The 22,485-nt window shown below is 37.9% G+C and overlaps 1 protein-coding gene and 1 long non-coding RNA gene across 5 annotated transcripts in view; one reads left to right on the top strand and one right to left on the bottom strand.

Annotated features, from left to right (window-relative positions):
- Positions 1-20,603, top strand: part of fgf13a (fibroblast growth factor 13a) — a 114,224-nt gene extending 93,621 nt beyond the window's left edge. Inside the window, exons 4-5 of one of the 4 annotated variants that reach the window (XM_065271884.2) lie at positions 14,316-14,514; positions 18,866-20,603. In XM_065271884.2, the coding sequence (XP_065127956.1) occupies positions 14,316-14,514; positions 18,866-19,002 (336 nt within the window). In that variant the 3' untranslated portion in view covers positions 19,003-20,603. The remainder of the gene's footprint in view (positions 1-14,315; positions 14,515-18,865) is intronic. The other 3 variants (XM_065271886.2, XM_065271885.2, XM_065271883.2) reach the window with 3 other exon arrangements.
- Positions 4,104-6,449, bottom strand: LOC135752578 (uncharacterized). Its single transcript, XR_010533183.2, has 3 exons — positions 5,307-6,449; positions 5,145-5,194; positions 4,104-4,830 (listed from the first exon to the last, which is right to left on the bottom strand). It is a non-coding gene; the product is annotated as an uncharacterized lncRNA (long non-coding RNA).
- Positions 20,604-22,485: the final 1,882 nt, after the last annotated feature.

The following is a 22,485-nucleotide window of genomic DNA, read 5'->3' as shown; positions in this document are numbered from 1 at the left end:
AAGTGTCTCATACCACCGCGTTCAGCACAAACTGGGCTAAAATATTATATGAGCTACATGTATGTACATGTTTGTATTTTTGAGAGAAAAATGTTTATGCGTGGTTTTTAAAAAAGCTAAATTTTTAAGTCACTGATATAAGTCCACAAAACCCATACTAAACATGTTTTAACAAGACTTTCCTAAACAGAATCTAGTAGTCTAGAGTTTTTCTTTAAAATGATGTGACAATCACCCTGCCTACTTATTCACATAAAACAATGTATTTGTCAGGGTTTGGAACACTCAAAACACGAACCCAGATGCAGACATAAATAACAAAGGAATTTATTAACAAAACCGGGGAAAACAGAAAAACAAAACCCACGAGGGGGCAAAACAAGACAAGGGAAAACAATACTAAACTAACACTAAACTTAAAAAAAACTAACAATAAACTTCCAACACATAAACAGATCAAGACTTGGATATATCAAAAACTTACAGGAACCGACAGGGAATAAGACAAGACGAACGTGCACAGAACAGCAAACACAAGGACAATAAATAGGGAGAACTAATGAGGGACACAGCTGAAATCAATGACAAGTAAGGGAGCGGGTAAAAAGTGACAAGACAAGAGAAACACGTGGCTGGGTAAAAACACTTGATGCCACGTGTTCCCACACAAAACATGATACTGTCAGAACCCTGCCACAAAGACTATAATATAAGACATGATTCTGACAGGATCCTGACAGTACCCCCCCTTAAGGAGCGACTACCAGACGCTCCTCAGGGGAACACTAAACACGGGACATAACAGACTGACACACAGACAAAACCCAAGAAAACATTACAAATAGTAACAACGGTAAACAAGCAATAATGACAAATGGGTTGGGGTGGGATAATAAAAATAACAAACAAGGGAGGGGGGGGTGGGGGAACAAGAAAGTTCACAGGGGGAGGTCCAGATGGGGTGGGACTGGGCGAGGAAGAAGTCCTTGGTTTTCTGGGTGAAGCAGAGGGAGTCCGGGGAGGTCTTGTGGAGGACTTGTGAAAGACATGACAGGAAGATGCAGATTCTGGCTGGGGTTGCGCTGGCTGCGCACACGGCTGGGGTTGCGCTGGCTGCGCACACGGCTGCGGCTGGGCTGGCTGCGCAGATTTTGGCTGCGGCTGGGCTGGCTGCGCAGATTCTGGCTGCGGCTGGGCTGGCTGCGCAGATTCTGGCTGCGGCTGGGCTGGCTGCGCAGATTCTGGCTGTGGCTGGGCTGGCTGCGCAGATTCTGGCTGCGGCTGGGCTGGCTGCGCAGATTCTGGCTGCGGCTGGGCTGGCTGCGCAGATTCTGGCTGCGGCTGGGCTGGCTGCGCAGATTCTGGCTGCGGCTGGGCTGGCTGCGCAGATTCTGGCTGCGGCTGGACACAAGTTCCCCTCCTGCTCTTCTTCCTTCGAGGTCGTGGAGCAGAGAGTGGATGTAATGGTGTAACCAAGTCGGAGGAGGACCCCCGGACGAAGACTCCCAGGAGATCCTCCTCTCACGCTTCCCTCGAAGGGATACAGGTGGGGAATGGCTCTCTGGAGCCGGAGAAGAAAGTTCTGGGTCGCCGAGCCCCAACATTCCCAAGGTACGTCCCTCTTGGATAGATGAAAGAGGACGGGGCTCGGCGGTTCTGGTCTGGTTCTGCCTGGAGTTAATCCCGGGTCCATACACAAGAGGATCAAACCAGATAGGACCCGGTTCACACTCCAGGCGATAGCTCCGACCTCTCCGTGCAAGACGGCTATGCATGTCTGCTGGGTTCTAATTTGGCACGTTCGTTCTGTCAGGGTTTGGAACACTCAAAACACGAACCCAGATGCAGACATAAATAACAAAGGAATTTATTAACAAAACCGGGGAAAACAGAAAAACAAAACCCACGAGGGGGCAAAACAAGACAAGGGAAAACAATACTAAACTAACACTAAACTTAACAAAAACTAACAATAAACTTCCAACACATAAACAGATCAAGACTTGGATATATCAAAAACTTACAGGAACCGACAGGGAATAAGACAAGACGAACGTGCACAGAACAGCAAACACAAGGACAATAAATAGGGAGAACTAATGAGGGACACAGCTGAAATCAATGACAAGTAAGGGAGCGGGTAAAAAGTGACAAGACAAGAGAAACACGTGGCTGGGTAAAAATACTTGATGCCACGTGTTCCCACACAAAACATGATACTGTCAGAACCCTGCCACAAAGACTATAATATAAGACATGATTCTGACAGGATCCTGACATGTATTGATTTAGAAATTGTACGACACTTTTTGTTTAGAGGGGCCGTATGCGAGAAGGATTGATTGACAGCAAGCAAACAAAGGCTTGCATAATGAGCTGCATAATGAGCCTTTAGGCAGGAATCTGAGAGTGAACTACAGTAAAGAATCTGAGGACAAATGTATACATGTTTGTTTGAGGTTTATTAAGTTAACAATATAATCAAAATAGAAATGATGGTCAGTAGGACATTTTAAGTTTATTTGGAAACAAACCCAATTTAAAAACTTTGTATAAACTAAGAAACTGATACACAACAGAGCTGTAAACTTCACATGGCTCATGTTACCATATAACTTTATGGGCCCTATCTTGCACCCAGCGCAATTGACTTTGTCAGTGACGCATGTATCATTCGTATTTTGCACCGGCGCACAGCGGGTTTTTCCCTCCACAGAAGCACGTCGGCAAACTAGGGAATGAACTTGCGCTCCCTGGGTGGTTCAGCGCAAAAAAAGAGGCGTGTTCCGGAGCAAACCATCCCTGATGCTATTTTGCAGTTTCAAAAAACAATTGCGCCACTGACCAGAAAAAAAAAGTTTAAAGTCAGTGGCGCGTTGTTCATTATGCTATTTTAAGGGCGCATGCTTGACCATAATGTATAGCGTGCACAACGCGCATACACTTTGCTTATCTAATCTACATTGTTACACTAAAAAATATTAATACACGAGATAAGGGGAATCATAGTGGTGAGCATTGTGGTGATAGTTTTTATTTATTGTGTGGCTGCGTTAAAAAATTCTCATGCAAATAACGATTAAAATATTTTCATAAGTTTGTTGTGTGGCTGTATTACATTTATTTTATGTAAATAATAATTAAAATGTTTTCATAAGAAACCTTAATGTATATGAACTTGATTTGTACTTTGGGGTTGAGGCAGATCCACCTCCCGTTACACGGCGTGCCCGATTTATGCTGGCAAGCTTGGTATTCCCCCGTCTCCTGACATCATTTTAGCGCCTGGCACAACAATGGGGATGGCAGCTGATGAGACTGTGGCTATTTCCTCTCACGCCTGTTTAACCTACGCTGATTTGGGCGGGTTTCTCCTATCCCCATACAAAACAACTTCTCTTTCTTTGACTGCTCTTACAAGAACGTGGGTCTCCTCGGCTTTAAACCGCTCCTGGCGTACGCCTGGTAAATCCGTCATAATAATAGCAACCCGCCATGGAACTTGCGCCCTTGCGTTTAAAGGGAATGTTGGATAGCGTTCTGATTGGTTTATTTGACGTTACGCCCAAACCACACCTATGAATAATGAACCTACTTCAGACCAACCCCTTATTGATTTGCGCCCGGCGCAAGAGTTATTTCTCACGCTGGGAAAATAGCAACAGCGCCCAAGATCCGCCCACAAACTCACTTGCGCGTTGCGCTTCGCACTTGCGTTTCAGATCGTTAAAATAGGGCCCCATGTCCAAAAAGTGTTTTTCCACTTCATAGTTTTGTACTGATGAGAGATGCAGACCTCTAAGAGAGTTATAAACAGCTGTTAGCATAAATTGTCCACACTGTAAAAAATAATATGCCCCATCTACTCAATAAAATTGTGGCAACAGATTACAAGCAATATCATTAATTACATTCAACAAATCTAAATTGATTTAGATTTACTCTATAAACTCTTTAATATTAACATATTCAAAAAGCCAAACTGCAATTTGCAATTAAAAATTTTATTAAAATTTAAACAAAAATATTGGGTATACTAGACAAAGATCTAGCACTATACAATAAAAAATATTATGCCAAATCTACTCAATAAAAGTGTGGCAACAGATTACAAGCAATATCATTATTTAAATTCAACAAATAAAAATTGAGTTAGAATCATACCATAAAGTCTTTAATAGTAACCCATTCAAATAGGTTAACTGCAATTTGCAATTAGAAATTAATTTAAATTTAAACAAAATATTGGGTATACAGGACAAAGACCTAGCACTATACAATAAATACTATTCAATTATACTATTTTAATTTAACATCATCCATTAATAATATTATTAGTAATGAGTATTATATCTAATTTCAGAATGACAGACAAAGATGAATCAATTCTTATTTTATTGCAGTCAAAAGAACAGGAAAGCATCTCATTTTTAATGGTGTATTTGTAACAGTGTAAACTTCAAAAAGTATTTTACAGTCTTTAGAGAAAACTGTCCACATTTCCCGTCGAAAGGTTCCATGTTTGTGTTCTGTTACATTGATTCACACCCAGAAAATCAGACAGCAGTTTAGACTTACTGTACTGTAATCAGTTTATAAACGTTGAAGAATCCAGCTCCAAGAAAAGTTTCTGAAACACCTGAAAAGATGCCTGGGATACTGGAGATTCAATGCAACGATCCAATCCAATGAGGATAAAGCCTGCCCTGGGAACAACTTTAAGGCCTCGATAACAATTCCAGCATCCCTTGGGCTTCCACTCCTAGAAGATCCATTCTTTACAATTACAGCCATCACAAGCTGCCCAAGTCCCGCCTCTTCATCATTATCCTGCAACATTAAACAGCAATTATTTCTTAAAACCTTTATACATTTATACAGCCTGAATACTGAAATAATCAACACATTAAACTTGTATATTAAAATGTTTTGAAGAAAACTGATAATAAATTCTCATTAGAATTACAAATAATATCAAAACATGTTTGAAAAGGGCAAATCTTTTCCCTACATTTTTTCTGTCACACCATAGGATGCAGTCACATATTTATTTGTTAACCAAGTTACTCATGTGTATATACAAACACATACACTATATACACAATATAATATATACAATATATATTTTTAATAATATTACTCACCTTTTGTTATGAATATACGTTAGTTCTCCCTCAGCAATGTTTCACGTTGCCTGCAGGAAATTGCAGTACAATATAGTTAATAGGTCGCAAAATTAATAATGTTAATTTTACATTATGTAGAAAGCTTAAACATTTTAAAAAGATAACGAATATCTTCCTCACCTTTTGTGGAATTAAATGAATAACGTTACATTTCCCTTCAGTTTTGCTTCAAGTTTCGGAGGGCAGCAGATAACTCCAGTAAGACGCCTTTGTCAAACAATTCAGTCAGCCACGCGAACTTCGCAATTGAACACACAATTAATTTACAGCGGATAATAGTTTTACATTAACATTTTAATCGAATACTTTGTGTATATAACTAACACGAAACTAAATAAACCGAAAAAGACCGCAGTAAACTCACACTTATCTTTAAAACACGAAAGTCCTCAGAGCGAGCGAGTGGATTAAGAGAACCCACCCATTCAGATGAACAATATGATTGGTCAGTTTTTCTGTCACTTAAAATGAGTTACAGCTGGACAACCAATTGCAGCCCGTTTCTGAGTTCGAAGGTTCAGACTGTGCAGACTGCATTCTCCATTAAGCCTGGTTTGTTTAAGTTAACTAAGTATAACATTCGCAAGTCATACGCATATTACAACAATTTACGATTAACTAAGAATAAAAGTCAACTTGTTAATATGCTGAAATAAGACAGTCTTGATGACAAATGCATCCTAGATATGCGACCTCCTAAGGTCCTAAAGCTGAAGTTACGTCCAAACCCAGTTCGTATTAATCCTTACTGTAATTAATATTTACGAATTACAAATAAATTATACAAAGAAACACTGCTTACATACTTATAAGACCAAAGATTGCCTTTTAAATGGACCCGAAATGAATTTTATCCACAGTTTAAACACTACAAACACTACTGTGATTTTCAGCAAGACTGGCCGAGGTGAGGCGCTGTTGTCCGGTATATATGAGCCCTAAGCACCGGTTGATTATCTGGAGCTCCCATCGCCAAAAACTCGAAGGAAATGCTTAAATAGGCGATATCTTTATGAACCAACTGCATTTTCTTGTTTAAAAAACATACATTCTCGACTGAAATGCTTTCAAAACTTTGATTTTTGGCACAATAACAGAAATATTTCCTAAATCCGTCTGCTCAGCGCTCACGACCTGCATATTAACCTGAACTGGTTTTTAATTTAAAACAGCTCATTTGTATTACGTTGGATTTATTCAGTATTCGCTACATGCGCAGATGCACAATAAGAATAGCTAAATCCTTCACAAAAACAATAAGTTGTTTTTATTTCAGTTTTTTTTAAAGAATTTTAACACAAAAAAATTACCAAACTACATGAAATTAATTGTATTAAATAAAGTTTACATATTCAATTTCATCAAATCTACAAGCCTGCAGAATGACTTTTTACAGTGCACAGAAATACCCTTACTTAGTATCAGTGATATTTACCCATCAGTTATATAAGTAACATTCATATACTATCTGGTACGTAAGTGTATGATTTTTAATGATGGAGTATTTTAAGTTGATTCTGCCATGATAAGGGAAAAACACGTCAAAACGCGGCCCCGCGTTTTTGGACCCCAGGGGGTTAAATGTGTATGGGTTTTTAGCAGCATCTAGAGGTGAGATTTTGAATTGCAACAACCTTAATTTTGATACGCAATGAAAAGCTACAACAAGCATAGTTGTCTGAGACAACTTAGGGATGAAACACACTCTGTAGAACAGTTTGTTCGTTTAGGGCTACCAGACGTTTCTTATCAAGATACAGTAATTTTTTTTTTCATTAGCATTAACAAAAACAATGACTGTATCTTGATAATAAACGTCTAGTATGAATAATTGGAAAATGTATTGTTTAGGAATAAGGTGGAGACTGTACAGACAGAGAAAAGCCCAACGTTTTTTTATCTCATTGTGTGGCCTGTGTCTACAAGTCTTTCTGCCATATATTGAAGTAGATAACTGTTCTATAGCACTTGCCACTGGTTGCTGCAATTTTCATCAGTGTCTGTGATAAAATGAAACAGACAATTAGGAAAATGCGATTGCCATTTCTCCACAGTGCACATCTAACACCCTTCATCTGGAAGCCGTACTGTAGTTTATAGTAATGGCACAAAGATTACCATTCTCTCAGACTGCATATTAATAGACAGTAGTTACAATAGACAAGTACAACTTTTCTGGGTGATTTCATTGTGCATTTTAATCTTAGTCTTTTGTCAATTCCTTCTGTGTCTGTTCAGTAAAAGAGTTCTGTAGTACATTATTACACATTGTTCTGTAGTATACGGGAAAGTACAATGAGCGATGAAAGGGAAACGTTATTTCTGAATTTTAATTGAAGAGCATCACCGTCTGATATTTTTTCTTGTAACTGAGAATTTTTATCAGGCTTTTATGTTTAGATTATTGCCACCTCCGTCAAAAATTAGATAATAATATTAACTGAATGTTCTCAGCACGTATTATATGTTCATCAAATACTTTAGCTTCAAATCCGCTTAATCCCAGCTTCAGGCCATTCTGAAATGCTGCTTTGTTGGCAGAATCCATTAAAGGCGCACTCACATTATTTCAACCAATCCAGACCCAAGTGATTTGGTTTATCTAGCCCTGGCCAGCTTGCAGAGGTGGGCTCGAGCGCAGCTCACCTGGGCTGAAGTGCCGAATGCCAGAGTGTGATTTAAAAGGAGATACATCAATTGCATGATCATTCACCTTCATCTCCCTTCGTAAAAACCTTTTGATGAGCGCAGCAGGGTTACGTAAATGTCTGAGCTGCACACACGACAGATAAACTAAGCAATATGATAGGCATGTGAGAGGGCTGTGTGTCATCGTGCCCCAAATGACACAGACTTAACATTACGAGGAGTTCCAGTGTTAGGAGAGCACTTTACTTCCTGTTTTCTTCAAAATAATCTCATCCTAATGACGAAAGCGTGCCCGGACTCGGATCGGTCAAAGTACAGTGTAAGTTTGTGCTTCTGGGGGAGTGGGGGGGCAGTCATGCTTGGGCACGCTGCAGTTGGATTAGGTATAAGTGCGCCCTAAATCTGATTTAAAAAATGCTTGTTTATAAGAAAACATGTCAAAAGCAATTTCTTTTGCATCTGAGCTCTTTAATTTCACTTTGATGGTAACGAAAATATTATTAAGCAGTAATTGAAATACCTTATTTTCATAAAGGTCACATTTAGTAATTTGATTGGTAGGCAAAACCCTCTAAATACATACAAAACTCTCCACTTTAAAAAGTCTCCAGTCACTCTTCACTTTCTTTTCTGAATAAAGGTAAAAGGCTCCTTATATACTCGGTAAACCTCCTTTCAGTAAAAAACCTCTTGCACCGTAACGTATGCAAGCTGTCGAGCATTCAATTCTTTTTCCGTGCACTTAGAGGACTTTGCTGAAAATCATTGTGGTGTTTAAGTGATTCTGCAAACAATGCGGCTTTTGCATCTGAGCTCTTAAAATGCACTTTGCTCAATAAACCAATGTTATTGGGGCAATGCAGTGCACTTCTTTATAGATGCTTAATAGACCAATAACAACATCATATGACTACATTGTTCAATTAATTGTTAATTGTGTAGTTTAAAGTAACTCTATATCCTAATTGTGTATTATGTAACAAGTGTCCTTGCAAAACTCCTATGTAAACATATGATGTTGAATAGGCGTTTGAAGTGGGAGTTTGGACAAATTAGATTTTAAAATGTGAGAAAGACAACCCTTTTATTTTAGCATAAAAAAAATGTACATGATGCATGATCATTTACCGTAAGTAATGTTACTAATTGTTTTTGTCAACGACCCTGTAAACATCACATTACTATGATTTATGGATCACATGTGCCACTTATAACATCACCCTGTTTCCTGCTCTCACACTCCCAACACTTTGCTCTTTTGTTTCTGTTTATGCTATTAACATAATTGTGATGAATTATTTGCAATGGGATAGGCTTTAGTACAGCTGCTTTTCTGCGTAATGCTTTTGTACCCCAGTTGCTGGTAATTATTATGACCTTCATGTGAGACATTAAGAGTTGTCTGTGGCAACAGAATAGCTGTGTAAGTGGCAGAGAACTTCATGGTAATCTATTTAAACTGAGCAGGATGTCTGGAATGTCTGAGAGGAAGTGTTTTCTTCTGACTGGAACCGAATGGATGGATGAAATCAGATGGTGCCTTACTTAAAGTTCGAACCAAACTGTTTTCCTGTATTGGTGCTAAGTTGTGCTGGGTGTCTCAGGCTGGCTAAAGTTGCATCTGACCATCTTGTGTGTGTGAATCGATTTTGGTGATGTTTATCACATGCGAAGTATATCGATCGCAGATCTGTCCATTGTCTCGCTGAGCTGACCATAGATCCGCAGAGGGTCAGTGCATTCAACACATTGACATTTCCCAATCATGCTCTCCGTGTTTATGAGATGTAGCCTGGCACAGAGCTGACAGCCTGTCCCAAAGGAAGTGCAAACATGTCACGGTTTCTCTGTGACATCATGAATGTTCCTGTTAGTATGTGTGGGTGTTCAATGTCTGCGTGAGTCAGTTGGGTGTTAGGGGACGACTCGGGTCTGTGTGCCAAGGATTTGGGCACCTCTTTTAGTTCAAGGCACGGAAAACAGTACACCTAATGTTGCGAGTTGGATGACCCTAAGCACTTTATGGACACATGAAGGGACATTCTCTGCATTTAAATTGCTATGATATTCAGCATTTACAGTATATGTTGATTCGACAAAATGTAAATGTTATGTCATAGTGTATAGATTTACATTCACATTTTATTGTGTGCACATAGCTACCCAATGCAGGCTACTGATAATAGCAAAATAAAAACCAAGCAACCACAAAAAAAACCCACATAAATAAAAAGCAAGCAACTGATGTAATGTGTTGCATGCTTTACGCCTTATTAAATTGTGCCCGGTTTGGACACGCATTATGCATGTTTGCCATTTCATACAAAAAAACATGTATGTGCAAGCGTACTTATGTAATTCATGCAGGAAGCAGTGTGAAATAACAATTTGCTGTTGCTTCATGCACTGTTTGCTCAATAAATCTCAGGACTTTGCATCAAGCTTTGAAGTAATTCTTCCTTTAGTGATCTGTAACGAATGACACAAAGATTATTTACAGTTTCTTTCTTCCCTCGGCTAAGATGAACCACATCATTTGATTTACAGCTCTCTATGTAATATTTCCACATCATTTGCTGTACTCAAACACTGAAGATTACAGCCACAGGACCCTGAGGTACTGTAATTCATTTTAACCGAGTCGTTCTCTTACTGCAACAGCGGCCCGAAGGCTCGATGTGGATATTAATCTAACCTCTTCTAATGACTTTCTGTTTGAATTTACTTCACTCCCACGTTTAAGGAGATGGATATGGTATGAACATTCAAATGTTATAATCAAGAGGACTTTTACTGTACAACCATTCCTTCATAGTGATATGTGTTTAAAAGCATTAAATATCTGGCTCATTGGAAAAATGTGTTACTGGGACTTTGCATAGGCATTGATCTGTTTTGAAATCTTTATTGGTCAGGCGGATGAGTTTGACACCTACTGAAATGCAATTGGCCAGATAACATGTGAAGTAATGACATTTGCAGTTACTGCATGCACAGTCTCTCGTCTTCGTACCCACTTACACTGTTTGCAAAATCCTAATGAAGCACACAGTCAATATTGGATCAAGCCCAGTGGGAGGCGAGCTTTTATAATGACTCAATGAAGTGCTCACCCATTCAATACTGCCGAATCCATAGACTGAGCTAGTAAAGATTCAAACCTGAACCTATTAGCATGTTTATGCAACTCCACAGATTGGTTTGGAAGTGCTAATGAGAGATAGTGTGTGCAATAGACCGAGCAAGGAAAAGGAAGGGTTATTAGAAAAGAAAGTCAATAAGTAGTGATTTTAAAAGGATGGTGCAAAAACTACCATTTAGTACACTGGGACCAATTAAGACTGCTGAAAACTCTTTTTGTGAATTACTACAAATATTCAATATAATGACTTTCAGTATGTCCGGATGTGTCTGAGATCGCATGATGAGTTTAAATGCAAAACCCTCTAAGTGCATCTGAACAACGCTATCTAATGGCAATTTTTAATGGCAAATAAATTCGTATTTATTCTGAAGAACACATTCATAATTTTTTTAACGTTTTGCTTTCGCCCATGTGACATTGGGGTTAGGGGCAGGGTTTTATTACTGTTTTGTTATGCAGGTCATACGTTTTTGTACGATTTAGTTCATACGAATTCGCCAACTGGTAAAATACGTATAAATTTCCATGAGATCAGGCTGGTCTGACTTGTTTTGCTTGTGAATAAGCATTTTTTATCAGGCTGTTATGTTTAGGTTTCAGTGATTTCACTTTAAAGGTGATATAGAATGATTGAACGGGGTATTTATCCTTGTTCTGTGATGTGACATGTAGACAAATTTTTTTGTTTGGGTCTGTAATGCCTTAGAAGCTTCCTAAAAACCTCTCTCAGATAGCTCTATTAGGGTGAGGGATTTTAAACAAGTGGTTTTGCACCTATTTGGCTCCCTCTACTGGCTTAACTTGCAATCTCATTACTGATTGGCTGACTTTGCTGCCACTCAAAAAATGTAGCCAATTATTTTAAAGTAGAGTGGCAGTTAGGGCCTGTTTACACGAGAACGCTCAAGGGTAAAAACGTAAAAATATTTTATCGGATGTGCCTTTCGTTTACACGGCGATGACGTTTTGGGGGCTTAAAAACGCAAAAAAGTGAAACCACCCTTCAGAGTGGAAATCTTAAAAACGATCTACCGTCGCGTTCTCGTCTAAAGAGTAAAAACGCAAAAGTCTGCTCACAGTGGCTCTCGTCGCGCACGCGTTTACGTCACAGGCATGCGCCAGTTCAGGAAAATAACAACAAACATGTCAGATTATTTCCATACGTCGGACCTTCAAGTTGCCATAGCAGCTCTGATAAATATACAAGTCTTTCCAGCAGTTGTACGAATTATTCACAGCAAGTATTACTGATCAGAGAAGGCACATTAATTACCTCAGTGAAACTGTTGATGCGCCAATTCGTCGGAGGCAAACCAGACGGCTTTGAATGAGACCTGGGAGAACCGGGAAGAAGGTTGTACGCAGGCTCACGGACTTGGTGTTGTTGTGTGTCAGTGCTTCACATTGCCACCTAGCCGCCTGGAGTGCATACTACATCGAATATCACACACTTTTGCGTCACCATATGCACGCAGATTTCCCCCTCAAAATGCTCGTATAAACGCGGAATAAAAAGTGATAACGCAACACCACTTTTGCGGTTTCTTTTCAGATCGTTTCCATGTAAACGTAGCCTTAGATGCCTGTGATGTCATAAGCATCAGTTTTTCAGATTGGGCCGTTTTCTGGCTGACATTTCTAAAAGAGGAATTACTATGAGACTGAGATGTTTAGCATGTCTAGCACTTTTTGTATGTTTGTGAATGCAGGTAGACTACCATTATTCAACAAAGACAAGGTAAAAATGGTTTTTCATTCTCTGTCCCCTTTAACCCTTATGTGTTGTTGGGGATGTTTTCATCCACTATGGGTTTTTTTTGTCTTAATTTGGCCACAAATTTAGTGTTCAGCAAATGGAATGATTTTTGGTGAAAAATGTTATATTGACACATATTTTGGGAAAATGCTTTGTAATTTTACAAAATCTCAGTACACCTTGGGCAAATTTACTAGCCTTTCATGTTGTTTGTGGATAAAAACATCTACTAAATTAAACTGCTGTAAAAAAGGTACAAGGTGATTTTCTTTGTAAATCTGTTAATCAACCTCCGTACTGATCATAACTACAAAATGTTTAAAGAAAATCCATGATTTAATTCTTTAATGGTTAAGTTCATGTCACTGATTCGGAGAAAAAGAAACACAAAATGACTGATTTTCAATATAAAAAGTGATTGTGGACTGAATTTTTTATAAAGTTTTAGGCATGTCAAAGATTAGTAAAAATATTTGCTTTGATGCATTTTTAGTTTTTATGCAGAATTTTATTTTTTTCTCCCTCATTTATTGTTAGTGGCTGTTTTTGCACCATTGACTTTCATTATAACGACATTTTTTTGATTGCAAAGCAATGACATCATAAAGTTTCTTGCATTCTTGATTGTTGGTGGTTTTTACTTTTGCTAAGAGGCAAAATTTGTAATTTTTACTGTTGATCACCATGTTGGCACCATTAACCCTTTAGTAGGCCTGTGCAAATACAGAGCTTAATTTCTGGCTTGTACATTTAGTTATGTGGAGTTTAACAGCATTTGTGTGTGCTAAAATGTCGTTACAATGGAAGTCAATGGGGCAAAAACAGCCACGTACAGTAGAAACAAAGAAAATCCAGTCCACACTCCACAATCACTTTTTATAATGAAAATTAGTAATTTAGTGTTTCCCCCCCAAATCAGTGACATCATGTGTGAACTTGGCAATTAAAGAGTTAAAATCATGAAATTTTTGTATACACAGTTGGTAGTTTTGAGCAGAAATGAAGTTGATTAATCGATTTATAATTAAAATATTAATCTTATATATTTTTACAGCCATTTAATTTAGTGGATGTTTTCATCCATCAACAACACAAAAGGGTAGTGAATTTAAACAATGCACAAGGGTTAATGGCAATGAAACTTTATTAGTCGGTAATTAAAATGCCTTTTGTTCACAAATATCACTTTAGTCATTTCATTGGTATTTAACCAATTTATTTAGGTCCAAGTACTTACAAGGGATACAAGTTTGAATGCGATCAGTTGTTTTGTGGATTCTTAAACAAAGAGGTATTTCTGAATGTCCTGAGGCTGGGATTAAGCAGATTTAAAGCGAACGTATTTGATGAGCATATAATACGTGCCAAGAGCATTCGTTTAATATCACTATCTCATTTTTGTATGGAGGTGGCGTTTAGCGGCTTTGCATCTGAGCTCCTTACACACACATTGCTTCTGCCACTGTACTGTTACACAAACAACATAAGTGCACTTACTTTCTGCTTTGCTTAAAGTAAGGTACTCTAAATTTCTGACCAATCAAAGGTGCTCATCTTGTATCATTTCTCTCCTCCCTAGGAACACTTCACACCAGAGTGTAAGTTTAAAGAGTCGGTGTTTGAGAACTACTATGTGACGTACTCCTCCATGATCTATCGGCAGCAGCAGTCAGGCAGGGGCTGGTACCTGGGCCTAAACAAGGAAGGAGAGATCATGAAAGGCAACCATGTGAAGAAGAACAAACCTGCTGCACACTTCCTTCCCAAGCCTTTGAAAGGTGAGTCCTCACACCTGTCCTGACCTTCTTGTCATGACTGATGTTAAAGCTTTATGAAAATAAAGCTATAGGAAAGTTGAATCAAATGATACACTGCAAAAAATGACTTTCTTTCTTAGTATTTTTGTCTTGTTTTCAGTAGAAATATCTAAAAATTCTTAAAACATGATGTATTTTTTTGATGAGCAAAGTGACCTAATTAAAAAGTATAATATAAAAAAATATCTGCCAATGGGCTGAGTTGAAGTTAACTTTTTTCTTTAACACTTAATTCAAGAATAAATTCCTCACCCCATTGGCAGATATTTTTGCTTGTTTTAAACACAAATTCACTTAAATTTTGTTTAAGTTAAGTTAGATTTTAGACTAAAGTCATTTTGCTCATCACACATGCAAAAAAAGATTTTCAAGAAAAAAAAATCTTAGTATTTTTGTCTTGTTTTCAGTAAAAATATAAAAAAAATTCTTAAATTAAGACACTTTTTCTTAATGAGCAAAACTGCCCAACAAAAAAAGTCACATTTAGGTGATTTTGTGCATAAAACCAGCAAAAAAAATCTGCCAATGGGGTAAATTATTTTTTTTTAATTTAGTGTTTAAGAATTTAGTATAGTTCAAGATTTTTTTGCTTACCCCATTGGCTTACCTTATTTTTTGCAGTGCAAGAAAATACATCTTGGTTTATTTCTACTGAAAACAAGACAAAAATACTGAGTAAGAAAGTCATTTTTTTGCAGTGTAAATGGGATGAGATCTACACTATTGTAATGTAATTTCAAAATAAATAATGCTGAGGATTCTGAAAAATTCATGGAAACTATACTCATATAAAAGTCCTGCATATTTAAATAGCAAATATGAATGTTTCTAGCTTGGCTCTCAAACATTTTATGGGCTTAAAAATCCTCTTTGTGAGCACAATCTCTGTTAAGCGGTTTTAATGTAAAACCGTGGTAATGGAAATTCATTGTCAGAAGTTGCCCTGGCGTTTAATTCACTGGACAGGAAATGACAAAAAGCCATTTCTTCTTGTTATTGTGTGTTTTTGTTTTTTTCTTCTTGAAAATGAAATTCCATTAGATGTGCAGCACTGTCCTTATGAATATTCTGATAATGGGCTCTGGAACTGTGAGCACAATCTGCACTTCCATTATCTCAAGAAAAAAGAAAAACTGTCTCTCCACCTGTATTTAGTGTGATGCCCTGTTTTCTGTATGTGCCTGAGGGAATCACCGGTCCCTGTGTGCTGAAGTGTTGAGGTGTAGACAGAGCTGTGGCGTCTTTGAGGAGCGCTGCAGACGCCAGCACTATCAGGCAGTTTAAGCAGGATTTGTCTATAGCAGAAAGCTCCAGAAAGATAAAACTGACTATCTGGGCTTTTGACAGCACACAATGCAGAACTTCCATTCAGACCAATGGAGCCATCCCAAAGCAGAAGATAACAGAACTTCATTGAAATGGGAATGTTGCAGCATACTTTATGCATAAATATTACATTTATTTCTGGGAGTCAAAAATGGCTCTATTTAAATGTGAACACTAATGTTATTAGTTTTAATTGAGTAAAGAGGCATAATTGGAATTGTTTGTTAATGAGGGAGGTGACATGCGGTGCTTTGCTTTTGTTTGTAAAGGAGTCGCTCATCAAATTACTTGAGGTATGCAAATAAGTTAATGTCTAAATATGTACAGCTTACAGAAAGCAATAACACTTTTCATTTTCTCAGATTAGTTTTTTATTTGATTCTAATTTGAAGTGTTTGTATCTGGAAAACATTTTCTTCTCTGAGCTTTAAGCCTCTGTAAATGTATTTGAGAGGATAATGATGATCTGTGCTTGTAATGTAATAAGGAGACAGTGGGTGTGTTGCATCATAGTTCAAACTATATTCAGAGATGTAGCATTGTCAGGAGCCATTATAGTTAGGTTTATCGTTTTAGTCAGGTAATATAAATGACAGAAACACTTAGATTCATCCTTTTCAACTTTGTATGTAGAATGTGTTTTTATTAGAGCAAAAATATAATTGAATAATAGTGAAGAATAATTTAAAATCCCCCATAGTTGATAATTATATTACTTAAAATTCATCTTTGAGCATCAAAATAACATTTAAATGTTTTACCTGGAAATAATTTCTTTATAAAAGTTTGAATACAACTCTACAACCTTTCTTATTTACAGGGTTCCCAAGGCTCCTTGAAATCCTTGAAAGTTTGTGAATCTGAGGGAAAAAATTCAAGGCCCTTGGACGTTTTTGAAAACATACATACATAGATACAGGTCATTGAAAGTGCTTAAATCTATTTTATGCATGAAGTTTTCTGGAAAAAAAATAGTGTAGTGTAGGATAATATCATTAAAATTCTAGCCTTTTAAGCACACGTGCTAAACTGTTCGCTTTAAATGCTTATATTCTGTAAGCGAATGTTGATTCATACCAAAATGCTTTTTTGCATTAGTTGTGTTTGACACATAAAAACGTCTCGGGTTATGTAACCTTGCCATACTTCCTGCATCCCTGTAACGCCATCTTTGACAATATTTCAGATAGCGATATACTTCCTGGCTCCCGCGTCACCCTGTCTTTGTTGTTAAGCCTCACCATTGGTTGAATTTGATATACACATCCAGATGCACTTACCCCTGGAGTCATCCCCAAAGTGTCAATGCAGTGACGCTGCGCAAGTTCCTTCTTAGAGGAACTGTAACAGTCTATCTTAAAAGTTAACACGATGTAACCTTGCTCTCACTTGAAATGTGTCCCCACATTTAGTCTTGGAATTTAAGGGTATTGGACCTGGAAGTCCTTGAAAGGTCCTTGAATTTGAAGTTAACTAAGGTGTGAGAACCCTGTATTTAGTATATGTAAAGTTATAAATATGCAAATTAGCCCCTGCCTCCACTTAATCAAACTAATATGTTTTAACGTGATAGGTTAGGACTTGCTTGTGACGTAGAAAAAAGACAGTTTTTTATCCTGTGTTTTTTTCACTCTGCATTGGTGTTGACTGATCATTTGCATATGTGGTGATTTGGTTTGCCATAAAGCCTATTAAAAATGCCACACTCAGAAAAAAGGTACATGATGAAGGTATAAATTTGACACCTGAGGTGGTACCTTTACAAAAAGTACACTTTTGTACATTGTACAATTTTGTACACGCTGGTCCCTGAAGAGGTACATTATGGTGTTACATATTTGAACCTTTTTAAAAGGTACCATCTCTCTGACAAAAGGTAGGCTACCTTTGTACCTTTTTCTGAAAGTGCTCCATACTGGTATTGGACAATTTTATGTTCAAATACATGTATATTTTTTATGTAGAAATGCAGGAATTGGATCAGTCACAAGCTTAGCTTTTTGCACTACTGTGCAGTTGCATAATGAAAAGTGAAAGAAAGAAAAATCGCAGTTTGCAATGAAAGTTTGCTCACCGGCTTACAGAGATTCTCAAGCTGAGGTCCAATTAGAGAACTGTCTGCTCTTTGTGAACATAACTTCAGCTTCCAACTCTTAACTCACAAAACAGTTTTAGACTACAGTGGGCACACATTTAAAGTCAGCCTATTAAAACATAAAACATTGCAGACTCATTTGTATACAATTATTGTAATAAGATAAAAACGTTCTGAAGTGGCATTTAAAATTGTGGTTACTGTTTATTAATGCGGTCACATTTATAGCACATCGGCAGAGAAGATGTGATTTTAATGATGGTTGGTAGATGACCGATCCCAGAGAAAGAGCTTTACAGACGGCAGTCGTTGAGTCTCCTGCATCCCTCTAGTGAGAAGCTCAACACTCGGTTGCACAACCGATACATCAAGTATTGATTCCTAGAGCTTTCCACTTAAGTGCTGTATCGATTGCCTGTTGCAGACAGAAGAAGCTTTGTGTGAGGTTAAAGGAAGTCTTTGTGTTGCTAGCCCGTACAATTAGTACATTGAGGCTTCACATAGGATTTTAGCACATTGGATTTCTGGAGTGATAGTGTAAAACGCTTGCCATTTTCTGTCTCTAATGAACATAGATAGAAATAAATGGCTGATGCTTTTACTATGTAATAGATTTGCTTATTTTATTGCAATTTTTGGGAATATTAAATGAAATGTGACCCTGCTTGTGAAAATCAACAACTGCAACAAAATGTATAACTTGTTATCTTCGCCAAGTATTGTGTGTGTGTAAATGGACTATACTTTACGCTTAATACTTCCCCTCAGTGGCTTTCATTAAGTAAAGAGGCGTATTCGCATCCCATTACCATTTTCAATTACCATCTAGCATAAAATGTGAGATGCTTCAGCTAACCGAACGCACATTTTTTCTTTCTTTCTGTTCTTCAGTGGCCATGTACAGGGAGCCCTCTCTGCACGACCTGACCGAATTCTCGCGCTCTGGCAGCGGCACGCCCACTAAAAGCCGGAGCGCCTCGGCTATGCTGAACGGAGGCAAAGCTGTGAGTCAGAACGAATCGACGTAGCCCGGCTATCCCGGCCCAACCTTACGCCTTCACCAAAACCTCTGAATGCTTGTGACTTCACACAGACTTCTCTCCAAAAGCTCTCAGCGGTTCAGGACGACGTAAAACAAGAAACATAGCATAACGTGACACTTTCCAAACTAGAGTAACGTTTGATTGGTCTTCTTTACAGTCAGCTCATTTTGGTTTGTTTCGCTTGTTTGATTTTTCGATAGATCACCACTATAATAGCCTTCTGCAACACAAAAATTGTAGCCTTTGATGCAATGGGACATTTATTTTCAGGTCCCTCTCAGCTGTCGGCACTAAATTGTCTTTGGGTTTAACTTTAAATCATCGAGGTTCATCGACTAGCATTGCGGGTCCTGATGCATTTGTTAAGAATTCAGGGCAGTAACTGAGGGTTTAGCTGCTCGGGTGCGATGGTACAGTAAACGTACCCCTGTCCTCCATGCTTCCTGAGTGTGAAGTGATAGAGAAGCCCCTTCATCCCCAGCGTGTATGGGGGGCTGGCGCTAGCTCTCCTGCGTTCTAGTGCACTCGCTAAGAGGGCGTGCTCTCTAGCATTGGAATATAAAGCCTGCATTTTGCTCACACGAAAAGAGAGACGTCGAACCTCTCGGATCTGAGAGGCCGTGGATCCGTCTTGCTTGCTAATTGATTCAATTAGCTGTGAGCTTTCCTTACTTTTCTTCCTCTTGTTCTTCCCTCATATCAGTGTTTTTGAAGTTCAAAGAGTGACTGAAAATCCAGCACACCAAAGACTGCGAGAGTTCCCCTCGAGATGTCAGACCATATATACATACTCACGATGGGTGGTTTTTGTGTACATTTTTAATGGGCGAGATATTAAGAGGTTTGGAGTGGGTTAAGTGGTATGGGTTGTGAGGGGTGGGCAGTATTTTAGCCAGTTTTTGTGATTTGAGAAGGCTGTTTAATGTCTTCCCCTTCTGTATCTTTTGTGTCCCTTTGTCTCCAAGTTCCTTTAGTCTGTGAGCGTGTTTTTTGCCTTTCCCGTCCATGTCTGTTATCTTTTGGTCAAAACTGTTAATGCAGACATGACAGTGAGGTCCCACCTGGACTTTTGTTTTTGTGTATAAGTACTTTGCGGTGGTGACCATTTTCTATTTCAACAAGCAAGCAAAAAAGATACTGTGGATTTTAGGTTGACTGAAATTTTGTAAAAGTGAAAAATATCTCTTGTACAGGGCATCAGGTTGTGTACAATAAGGACCTTAATTGTAGGCTGCAGTATGTATTCTTTTCCTCTGGCAACATAACTTCATACATGCTATGGGGGTCCTTCTCTCTTCTTTAGTATTCTGGGTTATTTTCATATGTTAGATGAACATACAGTATCTGTTGCATGGAAGACTGCAGACAGGTGCCGAATAGAGCTGCATGATGTAGGTTATGTGTATTAACTCTTTGTTGGATCATGTGTTCCAAACTACCAGGATTAAACTGAAAAACAACATGTATGTACTGACCGGCACTCTGCCTGGTACCTTCAAGTTGTTTCTTATTTGTTGTGTACATACAATGCACTGAATAAAATGTTTATATTAAGATATACTTTTAAAATGTGTCTGCTTGCTTTGTTTGATTTGTGCATTGATTTCTCCAGTAACTCTTATTGTCTAGCACAGAGGTCTCCAACGTGATGCCCGCGGATTGTTTTATCCATTGTGGTAGCACTTGCTCACAAAAATGTTGGAAACCCCTGTTCTAGCAGATGTACTTTTAAATTGAAAGTGGGATAAATTACATTACTGAATAAATTATACAGCTTAATTTTCGGCCAATTTGTGGAAGAAATTGAAAATAAAAGCTCTATAATGCTGTCAAAATATTGTTTAAGCATCCTTACCAAAACAACACGTTCAGTCAACCAAACGCACAGCTTTGAGACATTACATAGTTGTTTTTGAATTTGATTCTTTTTGATTGGTTGGTGACTTACAGTACATGAAGCACACACTTAACCTTTGAAGTTTAATATGTGTAAGACTTCCAGAATAATTTCTATATCTTATAGCACAAATATAGCTACCCAGTCTCACAAAGTTTCGTGATATAGTCACGTATTTTTTTTATTCTTTTTTCGTGCTATTATCACGAAATTTCGTGTTTTTTCGTGATCGTATAACGAATTCCTGTTTTCGTGTGATTATCACGTATTGGTCAACTGCTTTTTCCTATTTTTAAACCATTGTCGCTTCGGTTTAGGGTTAGATTTGGTGCTTGCATTAGAATGTCACTTTCTATATTGGTTTATACTATTTTTTCTGATTTATTTTTTTATATGTCGCCTGGCGTTAGGGTTAGAGTTGGGTTTGGTTAGGGATGTCATTTTATGTAAATCTAACCCTAAACCGAAGCGACAATGGTAAGAAAATAGGACAAAACAGTTGAGTAACCAATACGTGACAATCACACGAAAACAGGAATTCGTTATACGATCACGAAAAAACACGAAATTTCGTGATAATAGCACGAAAAAATACGTGACTATATAACGAAATTTCGTGAGACTGGGCTGAATATAACTACAGGTAGCGCATGCAGTGAAATAAAAATATTGGCCAATGAAACACTCATTTGGCTCATTTTGGCCTTGCCAGGCCAGTTTGTTCTAATTTAACCTCTTACATCTTCCATTTACTTTTTACAAATTGGAAGGTTAAATTAAATTGCCATCTTGCACTAACAAAATCAAATATTGAAGAGATAAAGTCTTTGAAAACCTTAAAGGGGACATATCATGAAAATCTGACTTTTTCCATGTTTAAGTGCTATAATTGGTTCCCCAGTGCTTCTATCAACCTAGAAAATGTGAAAAAGATCAACCCAGTAATTTAGTTTTGATAAACCATTCTCTGTAAGCATGTGAAAAAATAGGTCATTGAAATTTGGCTCCCCCTGTGATGTCAGAAGGGGATAATACCGACCCTTAATCTGCACTATCCAACCACGGCACAGATATCAGCTCATTTGCATTTCAAAGGACACACCTAAAAACTGCACATTTTTGCTCACACCAATTTTAACATGCTATAATAAATGGGGCGGTCTGTGGGGATTTTTCGAGCTAAAACTTCACATATATACTCTGGGGATACCAAAGATTTATTTTACATCTTAAAAAGTCTTATGAAAGTCCCCTTTAAAGGGCCACTGTGTAGATTTTTAGCGATATGTAGATTTGAGACTGTGACCTACAGACAAGCACGTCATTGTCTGAGCCAACGCAGTGACAAAACATACTTTGTAGAACAGTTTGTCGATATAGGGCTGTAGAAACATAAATGTGCGAAATAGCGACTTCCATGTAAGGGGACCCACGGTATGTGTAGATAAATATGTCTCATTCTAAGGTAATAAAATAATACAGCTAATTTTGTAAGGTCTTTATACACCACTGATAATATTGTTATATATTGTATATTATATTAGATTTCTGTCAAGAGATCCTTCTAAAAG

Source organism: Paramisgurnus dabryanus, chromosome 16, assembly GCF_030506205.2.
Source record: "Paramisgurnus dabryanus chromosome 16, PD_genome_1.1, whole genome shotgun sequence".
Taxonomy (NCBI): Eukaryota; Metazoa; Chordata; class Actinopteri; order Cypriniformes; family Cobitidae; genus Paramisgurnus; species Paramisgurnus dabryanus.
This window is presented reverse-complemented; position numbering and strand designations above follow the sequence as displayed.